This window comes from Megalobrama amblycephala, linkage group LG14, assembly GCF_018812025.1.
Source record: "Megalobrama amblycephala isolate DHTTF-2021 linkage group LG14, ASM1881202v1, whole genome shotgun sequence".
NCBI classification, from domain to species: Eukaryota; Metazoa; Chordata; class Actinopteri; order Cypriniformes; family Xenocyprididae; genus Megalobrama; species Megalobrama amblycephala.
In genome coordinates this window covers 34496710-34517595 of record NC_063057.1, presented here as the reverse complement: position 1 = coordinate 34517595, position 20886 = coordinate 34496710, and the positions used below count along the sequence as shown (strand labels likewise).

Here is a 20886-nt window from a genome sequence, read left to right as displayed (position 1 = left end):
CTGCAACTGTAGTGGCGTAAATGAAATATCTTTCCAAATGGAATAACATATTGCATCACAATGTAACAAGGTCATTATAACTTAACATCAACAGTGGACTCAAAAACTGCCCACAGATATAGGAACAGAAATAAAGACAGAAGAGGAAGGAGACATCTTCTTCATAGATCATTAGCAGTGGCGGCTACTGGTCTGTCAGAGAGGGGAAGCTCATTTTCGGCCTACATCATAAAATTGTCTATTTATTTAAAAGTAAATTCTGCCCTACGTTCCTTTTCAAGAAAATGGTCTGTGACCCTGTCGTACCAACTAGGAGTCTTTTCAAGTGACTTGACCAGTGTCCTCTCAATGGCCAGCAGAGCTAGGCTGCTTAAACGGCCTTGGCCCATTGTGTTTCGGGTGTAGGACTTGAGTCGCTTTAAACAGGAGAAGCTCCTTTCTACACCTACAGATGTAGCTCCAATTGTTGCCACTAATGAGAACAGTTTGTAAAGCTGAGGCATTGCACTGTCCAACTCCATGTCTTTAAGGAACACCAAGTAATCACACAGCTTTCCCCTGTTACCCTGCAAGTCCTGATCTGAATACAGGACTTGAAGTTCTGACCTCAGTCTTCCTGAATCAAAGTGATGGCCATAACTTTTCAGGACACTTTGGAAGGCCTCCTCTGGAAATACCTGTCTCATGTCATCAAATTTCCCTGGATTGACTAATTCTAAGAAGAGCATGCTTTCCAAATTTGAAAAACGTCGAGGAATCTGCCAAAATCAGGTCGACAATATTAGCACCGTCTGCCATCGTGCGCAGTTTCACCCACGACGCTAGCCTAGTCTACTAACGTTATATGAATGAATGAATGAATGAAGGAATGAATGAATGAATGAACGATCTAAAAAAAAAATATTAAACTCTGTAAAACTGAAACAAGGAATGTGGTGTATAATTGTGTGAAATGAAGCTCGGAGTCCGGGCCAGCCCACTCCCCATTCACCCCCAGAGACGCTGAGCGTCCGTGGGCGGGACATAATCGCAGCGTTTATCCAATGACCGTCTAGTTTCGAAGCGCTGAAAAAAAACGTTCAAAGCAGCCCCATTGAAGTCAATGGACGCTGGGCTTCAATAGGGAAATGCACTGTGACGCTGCGGGAATGTATGAGAAGGAAATCGAGTCAGCCGACCTGCTATATGTAACTGATTCTGAACGAACTCGTCTTTGAGATGAACGTTTTCTAACGCATTTTTAGTCAATAAAATGTTAATACAATAGTACATATTTGACCATTAATTTTGTGACATTATAAGGGAAGCCGAGCTTCCCTTGCAGTCTTAAAGAAATCGCCACTGATCATTAGTCAGTAAGTCTGATGTGTGAGCAATCTAAAAAAGAGGTGGCCGTGAAGTAAGCACAGGTGTTATTAAAATAAATTAAGCTGATACATTTATATGTATCACAACTGCTTCCGGTGGCGCTGCTCTGCTTGCGACCCGGGCTCTTGCTCTACTGCATTCGTCTGTTGTTTGTTCATTTTTTTCTTTTTCTTTTTTTTCTTTAGTTATTTTTATTTTTATTGCGACGGCTCTAACGCCGATATAAGCAGGGGCAGACTGGCCATCTGTGTGATCTGGAGAATCACAGAACGGCCGGTACTCCAGGACGGCCGGCGGGCCGGCGCACCACCCGCCACACACGCAGTCATCATCTGTTTTTTCCCCCCACTAATCTGTTTCACACTCCAGTACTGTAGGTGGCAGCAATGCACCTTTAAGTTGGATGCCAGCTGCACTGGCCGTGGCCGCCAAGTAAGCAGCAAAGACGTTAGATCAGATTCAGTGGTCTCAAACTGCCGGCCCGCGGGCCATTTACGGCCCGCCCACCCCCTCTACCCGGCCCGCAACTGATCTCAAAAATAAAACATAATCCGGCCAGCTAAATTATTATTATTATTATTATTATTCTCTAGTTGCTACCTGTCTGATATGCAGAGAAAAAGTCGCCGTTCTAAGGGACATTCACATATCGCGTCACATAAGCGGCCGCACCGCATTCTCCTTCTTTCCAATGCGCTTTCGCTCCAGTGGCGTCTGTCGTTGCTATGCAACCATGAGCCGCGCTCTCAATCGCTTCTATTATGAGCGCGCTTGCCTAAATTACAGTAAAAGCACTCGACTTTAAGTCACGATCGAGCGCCGATTTAAACCACTGAAACACGTCCGATGCAGCCATTAAACGTTACCGATGCTCAAACGGCATCTTGGACAAATGTGTTTCAGCTGTGTGAGCACAAGCGCTGCCAGGTGTCTGTCATGAAACAGAGGAGTGTACAAATGTGTGTACAAATGTATTCAGGGATTGTATTTGTTCAGTACAGTGTTGTTCAGTGCAAGATTTTAATGTTTTAATGTTATTTAAGCTAACAAAGTAAGGGAAAATACTTCCACTAGATGTTAAAATCTAATAATGAATGTAACAATGAGAGATTTTTATTCTTTTGGCAAAATAAAGTTGATATATAGCTCCAGTTTTTTTGTTTATTTCTGACCCCTCCACGCCACAAGTGTTGCTGGTTTTAAATTACTGATTTTTTATTCCATATATCTTGTTGGATGTGAGAAGTCGCACCAGACTATTTCAATTAATAGTATTATATTAGTAATAGTATTATATAATTATATTACATTCTGTAACAATGAGAGAGACACTGCTGTTTACATTTAGTATGGTAAATAAGATATTTATAGTATAGGTATAACAATATTTTAGTAGGCCTAATGAAATTTGAAGTAAATGAGAAACAATGCAAAAGAAAGTAAATTTTTTGAAATGTTGCACTTTCTTGCGCTTGAAGGATAATATGGCCCTCCTATGAGGTGTCAATCACAGAAACGCCCCCCCGACAATTTGAGTTTGAGACCCCTGCTATATGAGTATTCAAGTTAATCTAGAATAATATGCTTTTAACACAACATCTAGTCAACATCAGTGCTATTGCTATAATTTGGATGGTATAGTATCATGAGCCACAATTAAAGTCTTGTGACACTCATGCCAGGCGATATTGTTGTTGTTGTCGAGTTTCCGCACGCCGATTGCTTTGGGCCGGGCCTAGTCAAAGTCCAGGGCCGTTTTTTAGTCCCAGTCCGTCCCTGGATATAAGTATGACTATGTTCGTTCAGCTGTGTCTAGTAGTTGCTGTACTGGGATATCTGGCACGGTGCCAAACACTGCATACAGGTGTGTCAACATGGACGCCAATCAGCTACAACAGAGACGCATTGCTTGCGCTTCACCGTGACGGGCCACCTCCCTTGAACCTGCCTGTTTGCGTGAGGCCGTCATCTGAACCCAATAGAAGGCATAGGAGACGGGGCCAACGAGGCGGAATACGGCAACGTCTTCGACGACGAGGAAACAGACCACCCTTACCAGTGATGATACTGTGCAACGCCAGATCATTGCACGGTAAAATGGAGGAACTCCAAAGCATGTTTTGAATACCGCACTTCAAGTTTGATGGTGTTTACGGAAACATGGCTACACCGCGATGTTCCGGACGCTGCTCTGGGGCTGGAAGGATTCTCGCTGGTGCGGGCGGATAGGAATGCACAGTCAGGGAAAATCAGAGGTGGTGGTCTGGCGGTGTATGCGAGTAACGCATGGTGCAAACAGTACACTATTAAAGACGTAATCTGCTGTCTGGATGCTGAAGTTCTGTGTTTGAAAATGAGACCTTTTTATTTACCGAGGGAGTTTGGTAGCGTCGTTGTTTGTGCGGTTTATGTCCCTCCTAGTGGAAATCCAGCAAGAGCAGCAGAATGTATAGCGGACTGTGTTCACCAACAACTACAGTGCTCTCCAGAGGCTCCAATATTCATTTTAGGTGATTTTAACCAGTGCAAGCTTGAACTGTTTTTGCCTGGTTTTGAACAATATATAAAATGTGGGACAAGAAAGAACAGAACTCTAGACAAGTGCTATGGTAACATTAAAAAGGCTTATGAGGCCAGAGCGAAACCACCGCTGGCTAACTCCGACCGCAACACTATCCATCTAATTCCTACATACAGGACTATGCTCAAGCGCAGTAAACCATGAGGAAAGTAACTGTATGGTCGGACGACGCCATAGAGAGACTTAAAGGTTGCTTACTCTGCACAGATTGGAATGTTTTTTTATGATCCGGACATTGATACAACTACTGAGACAATAACGGATTATATTAATTTTTGTGTGGACAATGTACTTCCTAAAAAGAATGTTATTATATATCCAAACAACAAACCCTATATAACTAAAGAAATTAAGAATTGTATTAACAGGAAAAGGATTGCGTTTAAAAAACATGATCTTGCTGGGTTGAAAATATTACAAAAAGAGCTTAATCATCAGTTAAAGGAAGCAAGGGGACGACAGAAAGACCTTATTGAGCGTCAGTTTTCCACTTCAAATTCGAAAAAAATGTGGAACACAATGAAGGCTGTTACTAATATGGAATCAAATAGACCATTTATTAGTACGAGTGATGATTTACAGAAAGCTAATGAACTTAATAAATTTTACCTGGAGTTTCAAACTCATGATTCTTCTGATAAATGTAGATCTGTTATTGGTTCTCTGACGGATGTTATGGGCAGCAGATTACTGGTAGACAGTTCTAAGGTGCAACTGCTATTTCATCAGCTATGCACAAGGAAATCTAAGGGACCTGATGAGATCTCTGCCCAGCTTTTGAAAACCTGTGCTGCAGAACTTACTCCAGTGTGGTGTACACTCTTTCAGTGATCATTGGACTCACATATAGTTCCTGCGCTTTGGAAAAAAGATGTGATCATTCCTATTCCGAAAAAGCCACACACGTCCGAGAATGATGATTTTAGACCTGTAGCATTGACATCAATAGTAATGAAATGTTTTGAGAAGTACATTGTGTCCATATTGAAAAGTGAAGTAATATCTAAATTAGATCCGTGGCAGTTTGCATACAGACAGGGCAGGAGTACGGATGATGCAGTAGGAAGTATCACCCATTTAGTATCTAAACATCTGGACCACTCAAAGGCATACGCACGCCTACTTTTTATTGATTTTAGTTTAGCTTTTAATACTTTGCAACCCTATTTATTATTGGAGAAATTAAAAGAGATGGATGTAAATCCTTTTATTATTAAATGGTATTTTTCTTTTCTATCGAATAGAACACAACAGGTTAAGGTTAACAAGAAGATTTCCGACCCTCAGGATATTAGTATAGGAGCCCCGCAGGGGTGTGTCAGCTCCCCAATTCTCTTCACACTGTACACAAACAGTTGTGTGAGGAATAACAGTAACAACTATATTGTGAAATTTAGTGATTTAGTCATTTCTCTGATGTAGAAATGAAAGATTTTTCAAATTCTTTACTTTTTAGTAAGTTTTTAGGGAAATGTTGTAATATTGCAATGTTGGGCCTAGATAGGAGCAGAATTTCTGTATTTGTACTCACTTCTGAACAGATATACAGAGCACTTAAGCATTCATTTGCAGGGTTGATTGCTTACATAGCCCCATAACATTATATATCATGAGTAATAATCACACAACAATCATATTTTTATGAATAAGCATTTATTAATAAAAATATCGAAAGTTTGAAGGTTTGAATGAAGTCTGTGTTTTACAGTGATAGTCCCTAAGACTGTCCCTAAGTTCTTTTCATTTGAGAAGCACAGGCGAACATTGCACTTGCTACAGTGTATTTGTGTATCCATTACTGCAGTGTCTACAGTGTCGTCTCTTCTTTACTGGGAAATGTGCAATCATGTCGTTGCGTACATCCAGTGGGGGGTATTCCAATGTCATCTTGGCATTCTGAAATGGAAAAAGTTAAAAAATTAATGAGTGAATAATACAAATGGGTCTTATATTGTAGTAGATAAACTGAAAGAATACAGGGTGGTAGACCATGTGTCGAGGGTAGAGATCCAAGTATATTATCCATCAAAGTATTATAATTTCAATGCAAATGCTAATCAAAATTCCACTGCTACATTCAAACAATACTGTCTGGCTGGCCTATTATGCTTTCTACTTATCATACTAAAGGAACACATGCATCCCCCCAGAGCATTTACAGGTTCATGATCAAGACCATTCACACCTGTCCCTGAAGAATGCAAAAGGCATCCCCCCCAAAATCATTCAGAGCTCCTAATGCTATAAACTGCTACTTGACCAACACTCAAAAAAAAAATCTCAGGATCATTTAGAAGTTAAAAAACAAACTACAAAGATACAGGGAGTTTCACTGCTCTGGATGATGGAGTTTTAAATCCCACATACAGTTTATTCCTGTGTTTAATTATGGTCTAAACTAAACTAAGGACAAATTTAACAGAAAAGCACATTTAGAACTTAGTTACAATGAATCTAACATTTTAAATTTCAGCTTGTGACCATGTGAGAAGTGCAGTGTCCTTATGTAATGTGTAGGAGCACAGGCTATTTTGACTACCACTCTGGCCCAACCTTTTTTTAAAAATAGTTGAAAGTGATGTTGTAATTCTGCAACAGTGGGCTTTACAGGGTTAAGAACATCTAAGTGTACTAAACTGTGCTATTTTGAGACAGCATGAAATATGAACTAAAATGTGCTCAGGAGGTTAAAAAGTCACAGGGCACAGTTGCGCTGCACATTATAAATGTTCACAGCACAGAGAATCGCTGTGTATATCTGCATCTAACAGTTGATGACGTCGTTTAGAAACAGCAATAAACACCAGCAAGATCAAGTTAGTTTATGCCAATCCACAGCCCTTTATCTACATATCAAGTACAGGTGCTGGTCATATAATTAGAATATCATCAAAAAGTTTATTTATTTCACTAATTCCATTCAGAAAGTGAAACTTGTATATTATATTCATTCATTACACTCAGACTGATATATTTCAAATGTTTATTTATTTTAATTTTGATGATTATAACTGACAACTAAGGAAAATCCCAAATTCAGTATCTCAGAAAATTAGAATATTACTTAAGACCAATACAAAGAAAGGGTTTTTAGAAATCTTGGCCAACTGAAAAGTATGAACATGTACAGCACTCAATACTTGGGGCTCCTTTTGCCTGAATTACTGCAGCAATGTGGCCACAGTCTGTCTGTGGCACTGCTCAGGTGTTATGAGAGCCCAGGTTGCTCTGATAGTGGCCTTCAGCTCTTCTGCATTGTTGGGTCTGGCATATCGCATCTTCCTCTTCACAATACCCCATAGATTTTCTGTGGGTTAAGGTCAGGTGAGTTTGCTGGCCAATTAAGAACAGGGATACCATGGTCCTTAAACCAGGTACTGGTAGCTTTGGCACTGTGTGCAGGTGCCAAGTCCTGTTGGAAAATGAAATCTGCACCTCCATAAAGTTGGTCAGCATCAGGAAGCATGAAGTGCTCTAAAACTTCCTGGTATACAGCTGCGTTGACCTTGGACCACAGAAAACACAGTGGACCAACACCAGAAGATGACATGGCACCCCAAACCATCACTGACTGTGAAAACTTTACACTGGACCTCAAGCAACGTGGATTGTGTGCCTCTCCTCTCTTCCTCCAGACTCTGGGAACCCTGATTTCCAAAGGAAATTACTTTCATCAGAGAACATAACGCAGCAGTCCAGTCCTTTTTGTCTTTAGCCCAGGCTAGACGCTTCTGAAGCTGTCTGTTGTTCAAGAGTGGCTAGACACAAAAGGAATGCGACAGCTGAAACCCATGTCTTGCATAAGTCTGTGCGTAGTGGTTCTTGAAGCACTGACTCCAGCTGCAGTCCACTCTTTGTGAATCTCCCCCACATTTTTGAATGGGTTTTGTTTCACAATCCTCTCCAGGATGTGGTTATCCCTATTGCTTGTACAATTTTTTCTACCACATCTTTTCCTTCCCTTCGCCTCTCTATTAATGTGCTTGGACACAGAGCTCTGTGAACAGCCAGCCTCTTTTGCAATGACCTTTTGTGTCTTGCCTTCCTTGTGCAAGGTGTCAATGGTCGTCTTTTGGACAACTGTCAAGTCAGCAGTCTTCCCCATGATTGTGTAGCCTACAGAACTAGACTGAGAGACCATTTAAAGGCCTTTGCAGGTGTTTTGAGTTAATTAGCTGATTAGAGTGTGGCACCAGGTGTCTTCAATATTGAACCTTTTCACAATACACAATTCTCATTTTCTGAGATACTGAATTTGGGATTTTCCTTAGTTGTCAGTTATAATCATCAAAATTAAATGAAATAAACAATTGAAATATGTCAGTCTGTGTGTAATGAATGAATATAATTGTCACAGAGACAAACTCTGTGGTTCCCTCCTCTGACGATCGGAGGGAGCCATCACCTGAATATTGACATACACACACATATCACACTACATTTCCCATCAGCCCGTACCTTGGACTAATTACACTCCCAGCTGACACCCATTACCTGGATTATAAAAGACTGCCTTACACATCTGCCAATCGCAAAGTCTTGTTTTGCCTTGGTAAACATTTCTGAGCGTTTATATCCTGTTTGATTTCCTGTTGCTGATTACGTCTGTCCCTGATTCTCGACCCATTGCTGCCTCCCCTTGATCTCTGCCTTGATTACCGTTCTGTGAGTGATATCCACCTGTCCTGCCCCATTGCCTGCTGTTTGACCACCGATTCTGCCTGCCTCTGTTGTTCCTGTATGCACCTGTTTGACCCTGCCTGTACGACCACCCTGTTTCTCAATAAAAGCATGCAAGTGGATCCCAGTCAAAGCCAAACCAAGATCCAGTGGCTTTTTCTCACCTATGTGCCACCATGTCAGCCCAGGCCAGTAAGCTTGCTGCTCACCAGCATCAGCTCAATCGTCTCACCAACCTTACTGAGGAACTGATCAAGGCTATTCAGGGGTTGCAATACACTACCCCAGAGCAATCTCCACCATCCACTGCAGCCGCCATTACACACGCGGCAGGGACGCCGATGCTGACAAACCCCCGCCTTTCTCTGCCTGAAAAGTTCGACGGTGATCCAGCAAAGTGTAAGGGATTCATACTCCAGTGCTCACTCTTCATTAATCAACAACCCACCATGTTCAGCACTGACGCTAGTAAGATCACTTTGATTTCAACTTCACATAATGAACAGATAAAACAAGTTAATAAAGGTATACTGCAGTTACAATATGTACACTATAAGCTATATATTGTTCAAATTCATAAATAAATCATAAACAGCCTTAGCATACATGTGATATATTCAGAAAGTACAAAGTTATCTTTTTTTTTTTTCTTTGAAACATGCAATTTTCACATTAATTTAAGTCATTGCTCTTTAGAACTGTATTGATTTATGGTCTTAAATATTAATATTAATATTAATATTGGATTTTTGGTCACATGTCACTTAAGGTGAGCATGTCAGATGATTCCTTCCTATGTTTCGGGGCACCAGCCAAGGAATTTCATCTTGACAGAAAAGAACATTCATGGAAGATTGTTGACTGAATTACAGTTATATAAATTGGAGGAAGTTCGTCATCTGACCAATCTGAAGGATTTTAGAGAGATTGTTAACTTGTACAGCCTCTTACTGTATTATCAACACAAGGAAGAAACAAGTGAATTCATACATACACATATCTATAATTCCTAAACAAAATTAGATATTTTCACCAAATTTGACACTTATTTATGAGCACACTCTGAGGCCACAGAAAAAATGTGGTGGGATTGCAGCTGTTGGTGGCGCTATAACTGAACAAAATCTGAAATTGACACTAACTAAACTATATGAAATAAATTGCTATATTTTACTGATGATATTACTTGCTTGCTGCTTTGTGCTTATTTGGTACCTTAAAGGTGCTACAGAGGATCTTTTCGTCGACTGAGAATCCAAAGACTGTTAGTGAGTTTTTGAAATGAGCGCATGCGTAAGAACAACCCCCCTCCTTCACAGCTCATTTCGAGGGAACGCCTCCCAAAACTCGTGCACGAGTATTGGAACACGAGTGTTTACCACCGGCATTCGCTGTGTCGTGTTCGTGGATTCATTATGTCGGACTCACCGCAGGTAACTCATAATCTGCAGTTGTTACTCCTGTCTCCGGACAAAAACATTGCATGCGGCGCCTGTGGATTGTGGAAAGTTACTGGAGCGCGCAGCCACGTTCATCTCTCACAAGGAACGTAATGGCAGTGATTGACAAGCCAGAGGGCCAATCTTTTATGCGATGATCGCGTAAACGATTGGCTGATGTTTTTAAGGCCCTACCTCGTGCACAGATGATGTATATTAATATTATTCCTTTCAGTGCACCTAATAAATAGTCTTTTATCAGTTAGTAAAGACAGTTTCAAGTAATATTGCAAAATGTATAAAACAAAACATCCTCTTTAGCACCTTTAATGGCTTTGAATAATATGTATATATATATTTCACACGAGTGTGGAGCATGTAAACATTCTTCTTATAGATGATCTTGGAAAGAAATATTTGATTATGATGATGAAGAGCCTCAAAGACAACCCTGTATTGCCTGAAATGGCACAGGCTTCTTATCCACACAAGACACCAAACTACACTGGTTTAAAAAGTAAGTTAGTATTTAATAGTAATTATTTAACACTTTTACTTGTTTTTCATTTATAATGTTCAATCCTTACTATTCTAATCTAACATATCTTATTTTAATACATAAGATGAACTGACCATTTTTCCAAGCCGTGGATTTCTTGGGACAGAGAGAGGGGGAAGTTGAGCAGTAGGTGGATGGCTGGAGAGGATACTTGCTTTTCCCTTCCTTATAAATTCCCCAGTTACATAAAAGAGCTCCGCTGCAACATGAGAAACCAGGAGCTGACTGGGCAACATGCAAAGTGTATTCACTCTACATTTAGAAAATGTTGCTAACTTGCTATACATTTAAGGTGAATTCATTGAAGCATTATATTTTTGAAGCAGCACCAGTGCGAGTCCAGTCTGTAACCCCTAAGTTAAGCATGCTCAACCTGGGGTGTGTTTCCCAAAAGCATCACCGAATAATGATTAAACTTGTGATCATAGTTGGTTTTAGGAAACGCGCCCATGTTAGCTCGCACTCAGCTGGCAATACTAGACCATAATGAAAATGTGCATCGTAAACAGGCCACAACCACTTCTGCTAAGTGAACAACAATACCACAATGTTTCACATGAGACAGAACTCCAAAATATGAAATGTGAACATAAGTGCGTATTTGTAGATATTATGTGCAAGTACTGATATTATGTGTTAGTAATCAATATTAGATTGGTAATATATTGTTCAGCAATGTATATAGTGTTTGTCTTTTTTCTAAGTGTACATCGGTACAATGTTGTGTTTCCCAAGCACTCTAAAGAGCAAACATAATCTGCTTAGTCTCCAATAGTCTCCAATCTTTGGTTCGGTCAGAATTTGTGCCTCAAACAACAACTCGTTTCAAACCACACACAGTATTAAGAACCAATGGTTCTCAAGCTTTTAAACGGGGATATTTTATTTATTTTTTTGTCTTGTGGACTATATGTAAACATCTTTTATGTAAAATATCTTACTCAGGACAGTACTAAACAAGGAATAGCATGCATTTTGAATGATCTCTCACTTTGTTAAAATTATTCACATTTTCACAGATTGTGAAAGTGGTTCACGTACCTTTTCATACAACTGTATATATACAATTATTATGAAAAAAATCTAAGACTCAGCGTTAAGCCTTACCCAAAAAAAAAAGAGGCAGGAATGTGCCCTTTTTGTCGTACATTAACAAGAAAAAAAAAAAAAAAAATTTTTTTCTTTAGTCACATTTTTCGTGTGGTTGTCTGGGCAGATGCAGGGCAAAAAAAAAAAAGAGAGAGAAAAAAGAAAAGTGTATTGTGATTGTCAAAACATTTAGTAACTAAACAGAATTTCAGTAGGTTTAGTGACAACATGTTACAATTGTTACAATAGTTTACATGGTGCAATGAGTGGTAGCTTCCTGCTTTATTAGTGCTTAAAGGTGCCCAAGAATGCTTTTTCACAAGATGTAATATAAGTCTAAGGTGTCTTCTGAATGTGTCTGTGAAGTTTAAGCTCAAAATACCCCATAGATTTTTTTAAATTAATTTTTTTAACTGCCTATTTTGGGGCATCATTAACTATACACTGATTTTTTTCAGTCGCCGCCCCTTTAAATCGCGTGCCCCCTGCCTCACGAGCTCTCGACTATATTACAGCGCATTTACAAAGTTCACACAGCTAATATAACCCTCAAATGGATCTTTACAAGATGTTCGTCATGCATGCTGTGTGCATACATCGAATCATGTGAGTATAGTATTTATTTTGATGTTCACATTTGATTCTCTATGAGTTTGAGGCTATGCTCTGTGGCTAAAGCTAACATTACACACTGTTGGAGAGATTTATAAAGAATGAAGTTGTATTTATGAATTATACAGACTGCAAGTGTTTAAAAATGAAAATAGCGACGCTTTCTTGTCTCCGTGAATACAGTAAGAAACGATGGTAACTTTAACCTCATTTAACAGTACATTAGCAACATGCTAACGAAACATTTAGAAAGACAGTTTACAAATATCACTAAAAATATCATGATATCATGGATCATGTCAGTTATTATTGCTCCATCTGCCATTTTTCGCTGTTGTACTTGCTTGCTTACCTTGTCTGTGCACAGATACAGACGTTAATACTGCCTTTTCTTGTCTAATGCTTGAACATGGGCTGGCATATGCAAATATTGGGGGCATACACCCCGACTGTTACGTAACAGTCGGTGTTATGTTGAGATCCGCGTGTTTTCCGGAGGTCTTTTAAACAAATAAGATTTACGTAAGAAAGAGGAAGCAATGGGGTTTGAAACTCAATGTATGTCTTTTCCATGTACTGAACTCTTGTTATTCAACTATGCCAAGATAAATTCAATTTTTCATTCGAGGGCACCTTTAAGCTCAAATTTCACAATTTCAGTTTATAAGTTTGCAATTTGATTCTGATTTTGATTCAATATTGATTAATTTGGATAAATATCAGGTACAGTAGCTACATGCAAATGTTTCTCAAGGAAAAAAATCTCTCAACTAATGCTGTAAACATACAGGGAGCCTTTCAGCTGGTATTATTATTAAAGGTTAAAATAAACAACTCAATATAATGTGGTTTTCATAATAATAATAATAATAAGATAAAAAAAAAAATTTAATGATAGAGTAAACATAATTATGTAATATAGTACATATATTTAGCAAATTCTCCTTTCTATAGATTTTTTTTCTTGCTAACTAAGGTACATGTATCATGACAGATTGTTTACAAGCTGTTTTATTGACATTTTACACAGTTGAAACTGATTGAGCGATTACATCACACATGATACATTTCAGTGTGTTGTACTGTATCTTTCAACACACCTTCTAATTTTCATTCGTGTTTATTTACTATTAACTGTCTGTGTCAGTGACCTCTTTGCTCCGCTGTGTTTTATCTCTGCGTGTGTGTGTGTGTGACAGTGTCAATTGCGTGAGTCTCATGCTGAATGTGTGAGAGTTGGCAGCCCTGTTGGCAGTTATTTGTGCAATATCAGCTTGACTTGATCAACCTCAACCTCAAGCCAAAACATGAGAAATGAAAGTACAGCTCTTTCTTCTCACGAAGAATTTAGGCAGGAGAAGAAACTTTTATGAAACTGTTTTATTGCCAAAGGCAAAGCATCACTATTGTAATGTGCCATACTTATTATTATTAATATGTTGTAGTAGTAGTAGTAGTAGTAGTGGTGCTTGTCATAAGCAAAATATCACTATTGTAATCCACCCTATTTCTTTCTCTTTTTCTCCTTCTGCTCCAAATTCCCACACCGTTTGTGGTTTCAACATGAACAAGGTGTCAAATCAAACGGCTCCTTGTGGGAAGGTGTGCTGTGACTTTTGTAAGCGATTGGGTATATAACATTTTGATGGCGGATTGTAATCCAGAAAGATCCAAATGACAATCATCAGTGACAACTGGAGATTCACCCGTAAGCAAAAGACTTTGGACTGTTGAGTGGCTACAGAAATTGAAATCTACAGGTAATGCAAATTTACACATAGTCATAGCAATGCTGATGTTGTTAACATTAACAACTGAGAACAAAGTATAAGGCCGTGTGTCCACCAAAGCGTTTTTTTCAGCTGCTAGAGTACTTTTTCAATTGTTTTCAATGGGAACGCCGCGTTTTTAAACGCCAGGAGCGTAACGAGGCGCTGAGCGTCTCTTTCACGCTCAAGCGTTGAGAGCTCGGTGTCTTTTATTGGGCGCCTCGAGTTGAAGAACGTTCAACTTTGAGTAAAACGCTGCGCTCATCACTGTCACTTTTTAGCCAGCCGTCCAATCAGAGTGGAGGAGGGGCGGGACAAATACTACACCGGCCAACCGTCACAACATTCTTGCTGTACAGCAACATCAACAAACAGAGAACGGAACAAAATGAATGAGAAATTAATATTGCTGCTCTCCGAAAATACATAGCAAAGTAATTTCACATTGTGTCAACATTTTAAGTCTGAAACAAATTACCTGCAAAATCAGTTATAAGTAACAGTGCCGTGGATATTCCGTATCATAGCAACAAAGCGTCTCAACAGAAAAAACGCTGCAGAAGCACTCTCAAGCGCTCACAGACGGGCGTTTTAAGCAGAGCGCCTAGCGTTTTCAGCTGGCTCAAAACGCTTTAGTGGACACGGCCTAACGGTAATAATAATTTGCACGGTTTGACGTGATCCAAGCTAAGCGATCGTTAGATTTAATCATCATTGGCAGCGTAATTTATTGTAGGCCTAATGCTTTTTTCCTCAGTTGGTCAAAACAAAAGTGGCAGAAATGTTACTTGTTCAGATGATATTTTCCAGTGAAAATTCTTATATTGGTCATACTTTCAAGACGTGTGCCGAGGCACAACCCACGTACAGATACCTGTTCCGCACATGACTGCAATCGCAGGTTTCAAACAGAGATGGCGACAAAGAGGAAAAATTGCAGACTGCAGCTTTAAGTTCATTTAAGACGTTTTAAGTAATTTAAGACTGCTTGCGAAGATACTCAAGATGGGAATTTGACATAATTTTGTGGTTTTGTCCGTTCAGGCATGAAAAAGAACTCAATGCAGCTCAATTATTTATGACAACAGTATTTTTAATCACCCATGGATAATCATCAAGTAAATTCTTGCATCATGTATCATTTTATTCTCTCCATAAAATCACATGTACAACGTCAACAACAAAATATTTAAGCTACAACCATTATTTTGGGCTGTAGCCCTGAAGAAAGACATCCAATGTGCATCTATTAACATTCATTGAAGCATTTATTTGTCATTTGAATTTGCATACAGTCAAATATTACATCATGATGGCAGCAGAGTTCATAGTATTGACTGTGCAGAGATGACTGGATTTTACTCCAAATGCACTCACTCATCAAATTTATACTTTTTAGTACATATTTTAGTCCTTTAAAAGATGTCACCGCAAAACAACTGAATAAAATTACGAACAATAACTATACATGTTTATATCACTTGAATAAATATTTTGCAAGAGTTGGCTACTTCACCAATTTAAAGCTGAAAAAGGAACTAGAAAAACTGAACAGTGAATCATGGTAAAGTGTCTTCAGATACATGGTTGTTGAACCAGAGAAAAGAAATTTCCATCCCTTTTATCTCCGTCCCTGGCAATATGGCACATAAAGCCATGTCGCGTTCTGAAAAGCTTCCCTACAAGGCCAAAACTCTTCTCACTATTGGGCGACAAAGAGCACATTAGAACAGATGTGATGTTATTTTAATCTCAATAAAACATTTGTCATTTCTCAGATGGATAGTCTGCAAACATTAACTTTTCAGGTTTACTTTTTTTTGCAATATGAGTATTATGTATTGTATTTGTATTGTCACTAACCTACACACAAAGTATCTAACTCCTGGAAACCTCTTTGATTCGTCATACGAGACCATGTTCCCCTGTTCCCCCTCCATCCATTTCCAACCACGTCCTCCACACGGATCAACCAGAACCTGCAGATTATTCATACAATAATTGATGAAGAAACAGTAAAGATGACATCTATTTGAGTACAGTCTGTTAAACTGTCCTGCATGAACTTGTTATCTGTAGTGTTTTAATTATAAAAATAAATGTACTGCACTGAGATACCTCATAGCTATTGGCCTGATGGCTGCTCGAGTCATATTCATAATTGCAGCGATGATCCTTTACAAATCCACTGTGCCACCCACCATCAGATGCGATGGCTTTGCACACCGCAAGTTTGGTTTTAGAAAGAACAGCATCTGCAACCACAAGGATTTATGGGTTAATCAAGCCCAATGATTTGAGAGGAGCTTTTTCTAGCTTGAAGATACAATGCCGTTGTCTTAGATGAGCATAAAGATGAATGAAGAACACAACAGTTATTTTCCCTAAATGAACTGTTCTTCAGTGTTCTGTGCTTTCATTGCAAATTTCAATTCCATTACATGGGATCAAGTATAGAACTGTAAGAGGAAGCTCAGTCATAAAGATCTTCCAGTGCTTCAAGACGTAATTATACATAGTATTGTACATTAATTTAAAAGCATGGATGTAAGCACATTAAAATTAAGATTCAGCCTAAACCAATGCGAGTTTATGTAAAGAAAAAGAGTTTGCATACTGCTGGGCACTGCTCCGGTCTGAATCCACTGGAGGTCCTGATTCCTGCAGCCCTGGTATGGGTCTCCTTTCCACGGGCTCTCACAGGTGCAGGTCCTGCCGTGATTGGAGGAGGAGCATTTGGCATTCACACCACAGGGATTATCCAGGCATGCACCACAACATCTGCCAAGGGTACATTCTGGACCGCGGAGCATCGTATTGCACTCGCAGAATACTTGTGTGGTGTCCTCGATGAGGTTACATTCTCCATGGTTACAATTCACGTCTGAGCCGAAACAGCTGTATTGAAGCAGATAAAATATAGTGGGGAAAATCTTTACAGTAGCCATGACACCTTAACCTGTTCAAAAATAAAGCATTTAAAGTATAATTAGAAGCACTGAATATGTGGCCTGGTGTCACTTAATTCTCAATCTGCTTATAATACAACACACTGTAAAGCTGCACTGCAGAAGATTTATTTTATTGAGCCAGTGCATAAAGAAAATCTGTTCTTAACTGCAAAACAGACAGAAATCATTAAATGATCAACTTGTATTACACATTGTGTAGCTAGATAATATGTGCAGTTAGTGTAATGTCAGCTCCCAGAGGAGGAACAACGCAAAACAGCCTAGACTCAATATGAAAATACCACACAATAAAACTTGTCTACACCAAATGGCCAACAACTCTGATGTGTGTGCTGAATTTAATGAAACCTGAAGCATAGGAACAAAAACACTAGAATAGAGTATTAATGTTTGATGCATCACCATGGCAACACCATTTAAGATTTCAAGAATCCTTTTACATCAGCCTTGACATTATTCTGACCAAGTTTGAAATGATTTGGGTAAAAACAAGAGGACTAATTGTAAAAAGTCTGTTGTAAGTGATGCACTTCCTGCTACCAGTGGCACTATGACCATGACTCAATTATTCAATTTCAAAAAATGATTCAATATTATTCAATTTCTGTACCTGAAAGCTACATATGTTAGATTATGTTAGACTAACCTGAAAAGCATTTTAAAGGGGCTGTGTATGAATGACACCCAGTGGTCGAAATAGGTACTGCAGTCCAAATTCAAAATATTGTTTGCCCTGCCCCCTCCTTCAAAGACGTGGGTTGCCAGCTTGAGGACACGCAACAAGAGGGAGCGCAATTGACAATGAAAACTGAGGAGACTTACACATTGTAAGCTGATGAGTTGATTTATCTGTGTTTTAATATGCTGTTGTTCATAGAGATTTTTAGATGGATGCAGAGGCTTTTTAGGTCAGGTAGAATCTGACCCAGTTTGTTTGCTGGTTTCCATGGCTGCAATACGCGGTGTTTTCCACCAACTGGCAACCTGAGATGTCGAAATACTATTGGATAAACTGGCAGCACATGGTTTCGCACAGACCAAAACAAAGACAGACATTCCTACACGGAACGCACATTTTCAAAATAGAATATCTGGCTGTAGCATTGTTTTTCTGAGAAACAAGTAGGTGAACTTAGCATGTTTCCTAAATATCTACTAACATATTGGGGTATTTTTATGCTTTAATAAAGTAAAAATCTTACATATAGCCTCTAAATTTATAATTTATTCATATTTATTATATTGTATTTATTTATAATATGATTATTTGTTCTTATTTTATTATTAATTTAATATTAATTTGAAATTTATATTAGACTTGTAGTTTTTGCTATGGTATTAAAATTGAGAATTGAGAAATTTCACTGGTATTTGAAATTGAAATTGAAATTGATGTCATAGTCTTATTTACTAAGGTTGCGTGAGTCAATCACAATGAAAACTATTTTATTTATTTATTTTTGTTTTTGTGGTGGGGCCAGTGAAAATTGTCAGGGCAAGTAAAAATGTGAACCACTGGCTCGACCGGGCCAGTAGAAAAAATCCTTAGCACTGAGCCCTGCAAATACTTTAATATCTATAAAATAAAATACACTCAAATGTTGTCTCAGGATCAGATAAAAAAACGACTACCAGACCACTGACTACCGGATTGCTGCAACATACATGGTGCTGAAAAGCTTTGAGTAATCAATCATTTTAAGAAAAAGAACAATGATCTTGAAATACAAGAGAAAAACAATAAAACAACAGAATAACTCACCAGAAAACACGATCATAGAGGTACAACACCAGACAAAGACTAGAACCAACTCTGAATTATTTATACTAAAGCTAATGAATCACATGACAAAAAGAAGAAGACAAGGAAAAAAAAAAAAAAAAAACACAACCACAGATCTTAACATTTTTTTCACAAGAATGTTCCTTCTTTAACTTCATGCATTTTGGAGTTCAGTTAATCTTCTGCTCACTTAACAAATTTTGACCAGCGCTGCCCAAACTTTTGCATGATTTTATATTTTATTATAAATGTTATTTATTATTTTATATTTTATTTTATTATATTTTTTTAGATTTTATATATATATATATATATATATATATATATATATATATATATATATATATATATATACACACTTTGAGTGAATTTCATGGCTGCAATTCGCTGCATGTGTTTTCCGCCGACTGGTAACCCGGGGTGGCGAAATACTATTGGGTAAACTGGCAACATGCGGTCTTGCACAGACCAAAAACAAAAACAGAAATTCCCACAGAATGCAAATTTCAAAGTAAAATCACTGGCTGTAGCAATGGTTTTCAGAAAACTGAGCATGTTTAATAAATATCTGCAAACATATTATGGTATTTTTATGCTTTAGTACAGTCAAAAACATACATAGAGCACCTTTAAGTTAACACCACCAATGTTAACCAATGTTTCACCATGAAACGGGAAGTTGTTGTAACTCAGGCATACAATGTCTGATCTGTTTTATTAGAGTCCTGACCTGAACACATCTACATGGCAATATTCAGTTACAGTCATAGCGCCACCTGCAGGGAACAGGAAATGACATGTTTTACACTGTGATTAACTTCTCAGTGAGCTTTAATCAGATCAACATCATATTTGGTCAATCTAATTTAAATGAATTAGCAATGATAAATCAGAGATCTTGAGTTTTCGTTGAAGGGCGTGTCCGTGGCGGCCTGACAAAGTCTGATGTTTCGCCATGAAAGAGGAAGCTGTTGTAACTCAGGCATACTATGTCTGATCTGCCCCAAACTTCACATGTGTGATAAGAGTCCTGGCCTAAAGACATCTATATGACAATATTCAGTTAGTCATAGCGCCACCTGTTGGCAACAGGAAATGGCATGCTTTACACTGTAATTCACTCACAGAAACACATTTAAAAATGCCATGAAGTACCAAACATGCTAGAAACATGTTAAATCATGCAACACTTGGCTAAGTGCTAATGTATGCGATTAACACCAACGAAACAGGAAGTTGTTGTAACTTCACATGTTTGATAACAGTCCTGGCCTGAAGACATCTACATGGCAATATTCAGTTATAGTCAAAGCGCCACCAGTTATCTGCAGGAAGTGTGGCACATCAAAATGACTTTGGCATAATTCTCCTGTAATTACTCGCTTACATACATGTCACCCACTATTCACTGTTTTCCTAAGGCCACCAGGTAGGGTTGGCCCTGGGTGCGAGGGCCCTTTCATCGCTGCTTGTAGCTTTAATTTTCTAATTTTTTTCTATTGTTTAAGTAGGCAATAATGAAATATACTTTATTGTCCCTTGTAGGGAAATTTGGAGTAGACTCAAAATGTTCCAACATCACCTGGTACACCTAAAAAATACACACACACACACACACACACACACACAATACATACAATAAATATACATCCAATACACAAGCACATATAAATAAGCGTCACTGCTCCAGATTTAGCAACTTGATAGATACCGGCACAAACACATTTTTAAATAGGTTCAATTTGCACCGTGGGATTCTGTACCTTCTCCCAGAGGGTAATAGTTCATAGCTAGAGTATAGTACATGGGACGAATCACTTAGGATCCTTTTAGCCTTAGTGTACATAGTTCAAAAAGAGACTGGATGCTAGAATAGTCTTTTTGCCCGATCAATTTCATAGCGGTTCGTATTATACCTTGTATCTTTTACGTTGAGGTTTCCATACCAAGTAGACAAGCCATACCTGACGACACTTTCTAATATAATTACTAATTACTTTAAGTAGGACAACACTCAATGTCCAATATTAGAAA

At 38.5% G+C, this 20886-nt stretch overlaps 1 protein-coding gene across 1 annotated transcript; it reads right to left on the bottom strand.

Moving 5' to 3' along the window:
* Window positions 1–15133: 15133 nt before the first annotated feature.
* Window positions 15134–18952, bottom strand: LOC125246108. The gene is made up of 5 exons (XM_048156968.1): window positions 18832–18952; window positions 16715–17056; window positions 16216–16352; window positions 15961–16076; window positions 15134–15799 (listed from the first exon to the last, which is right to left on the bottom strand). The coding sequence occupies exons 2-5, from the start codon at window positions 17043–17045 to the stop codon at window positions 15673–15675; spliced, it is 711 nt and encodes a 236-aa protein (XP_048012925.1). The 5' UTR covers window positions 17046–17056; window positions 18832–18952; the 3' UTR covers window positions 15134–15672.
* Window positions 18953–20886: the final 1934 nt, after the last annotated feature.